This window comes from Corylus avellana, chromosome ca4, assembly GCF_901000735.1.
Source record: "Corylus avellana chromosome ca4, CavTom2PMs-1.0".
In the NCBI taxonomy this organism is placed as follows: domain Eukaryota; kingdom Viridiplantae; phylum Streptophyta; class Magnoliopsida; order Fagales; family Betulaceae; genus Corylus; species Corylus avellana.
In genome coordinates, this window is record NC_081544.1 from 25984450 (window position 1) to 25985901 (window position 1452).

The following is a 1452-nucleotide window of genomic DNA, read 5'->3' on the forward strand; positions in this document are numbered from 1 at the left end:
TTTTATTTTTTTATTATTGAAGTACATATATAGAAGAAAACAACAAGAAAGCAATACTAAACCGGCTTAAAAGAGAGAAGGTCCTTCCTACTAACATTAGGGAGAAGCAATGCAGCCAAAAAAAGTTTTGATGTGACCCAATGTGCCAAGTTTAGATGTGACCCAATGTGTCATGGTATGAATAAAGAAATTTGCACTTTTATTGACTTCTCAACACTCCAATGGTTATGCAGCCTATGCACCTACATACTCACAAAAGAAAATAACCACTATAAAAAGCCCCGAGACTAAGAGATTTTTGCAACATCGATCGATCCAACCATGGCTGCTTTGAAAGCTTTTTCTCTCTTCTCATTGGCTCTCCTTATCCTCCTCCTCCTTCCTCTCCTTTCAGCTCATGCAACTAATCCACCAAATTCGCTTGACAAAAAAACTTCACCCTTCGAGTTTCTCAAGGGCCTTCACGGATGTCACAAGGGCAATAAGACCAAAGGCATCCAGGGCCTCAAAAAATACCTTGAACAATTTGGTTATCTAAACTATAACCATTCCAAAAATCACACCCATTCCAACGACGACGTTTTTGATGATCTCTTGGAATCGGCCGTCAAAACATACCAACTTAATTACCATCTGAAAGCGAGTGGCACTTTGGATGATAAAACAGTATCAACCATGATGGTGCCTCGCTGCGGCGTGGCAGACATCGTCAACGGTACAAATTGGATGCATCTGGGGAAGAAGTGGCATGATCACAAGAGCCATGGCTCATTCCATACCGTCTCTCACTATAGTTTCTTCCCCGGAAACCCAAGGTGGCCGCCATCCAAGTACCGCCTCACCTATGGATTTGTGTCAGGTACCCCAACTGCAGCCATAAACGCCGTCGTGCAAGCCTTCCAGGCATGGGCCTCAAGAACGCATTTCACCTTCTCACAGGCTCCAAGCGGCGCACGCCCGGATATCACAGTTGGTTTTTATAGTAGGGATCATGGAGATGGGTACCCTTTTGATGGAACTGGTGGCACCCTGGCTCATGCTTTTGCACCGACTGATGGGAGATTCCATTATGATGGAGATGAGAGATGGAGTGTGGGTGCAGTCCCAGGTGCAACCGATTTGATAACAGTTGCCGTGCATGAAATTGGGCACCTACTTGGACTCGGGCATAGCTCAGTCCAGCAAGCTATCATGTTCCCTAGCATCTCTCAAGGAGTCACCAAAGGCCTGCATCCCGACGATATTGAAGGAATTAGAGTGTTATACAACAGGTAAAAGATATTTGGAAACGGGCGGGAGTACGTAGTATGATAATATTATAGAATAAAGTGTTACCGCCGCCATTTTATAAAATACAGCATGATTATTATCAATAAAGATTAATTAAAGGGTGTGTTTGTATTAACTTTTTCACATGCTTTTTCCGTAAGTAATTACAGAAACAAATCCATC

The 1452-nt window shown here is 43.3% G+C and overlaps 2 protein-coding genes across 2 annotated transcripts in view; both read left to right on the plus strand.

The window, feature by feature from the left end:
* LOC132178299 (metalloendoproteinase 3-MMP-like) overlaps positions 1 to 266 on the plus strand; it is an 862-nt gene extending 596 nt beyond the window's left edge. Inside the window, exon 2 of the mRNA XM_059590742.1 lies at positions 234 to 266. Within this exon, the coding sequence (XP_059446725.1) occupies positions 234 to 266 (33 nt within the window). The remainder of the gene's footprint in view (positions 1 to 233) is intronic.
* Positions 267 to 308: 42 nt separating this feature from the next.
* LOC132179460 (metalloendoproteinase 2-MMP-like) lies at positions 309 to 1382 on the plus strand. The gene has a single exon (XM_059592190.1). The coding sequence runs from the start codon at positions 322 to 324 to the stop codon at positions 1273 to 1275; it is 954 nt and encodes a 317-aa protein (XP_059448173.1). The 5' UTR covers positions 309 to 321; the 3' UTR covers positions 1276 to 1382.
* The last annotated feature ends 70 nt before the right edge of the window (positions 1383 to 1452 follow it).

What these genes read in the sequence shown, in the direction of transcription:
- LOC132179460 (XM_059592190.1), top strand. Translation starts at nt 322, where the DNA reads ATGGCTGCTTTGAAAGCTTTTTCTCTCTTCTCATTGGCTCTCCTTATC.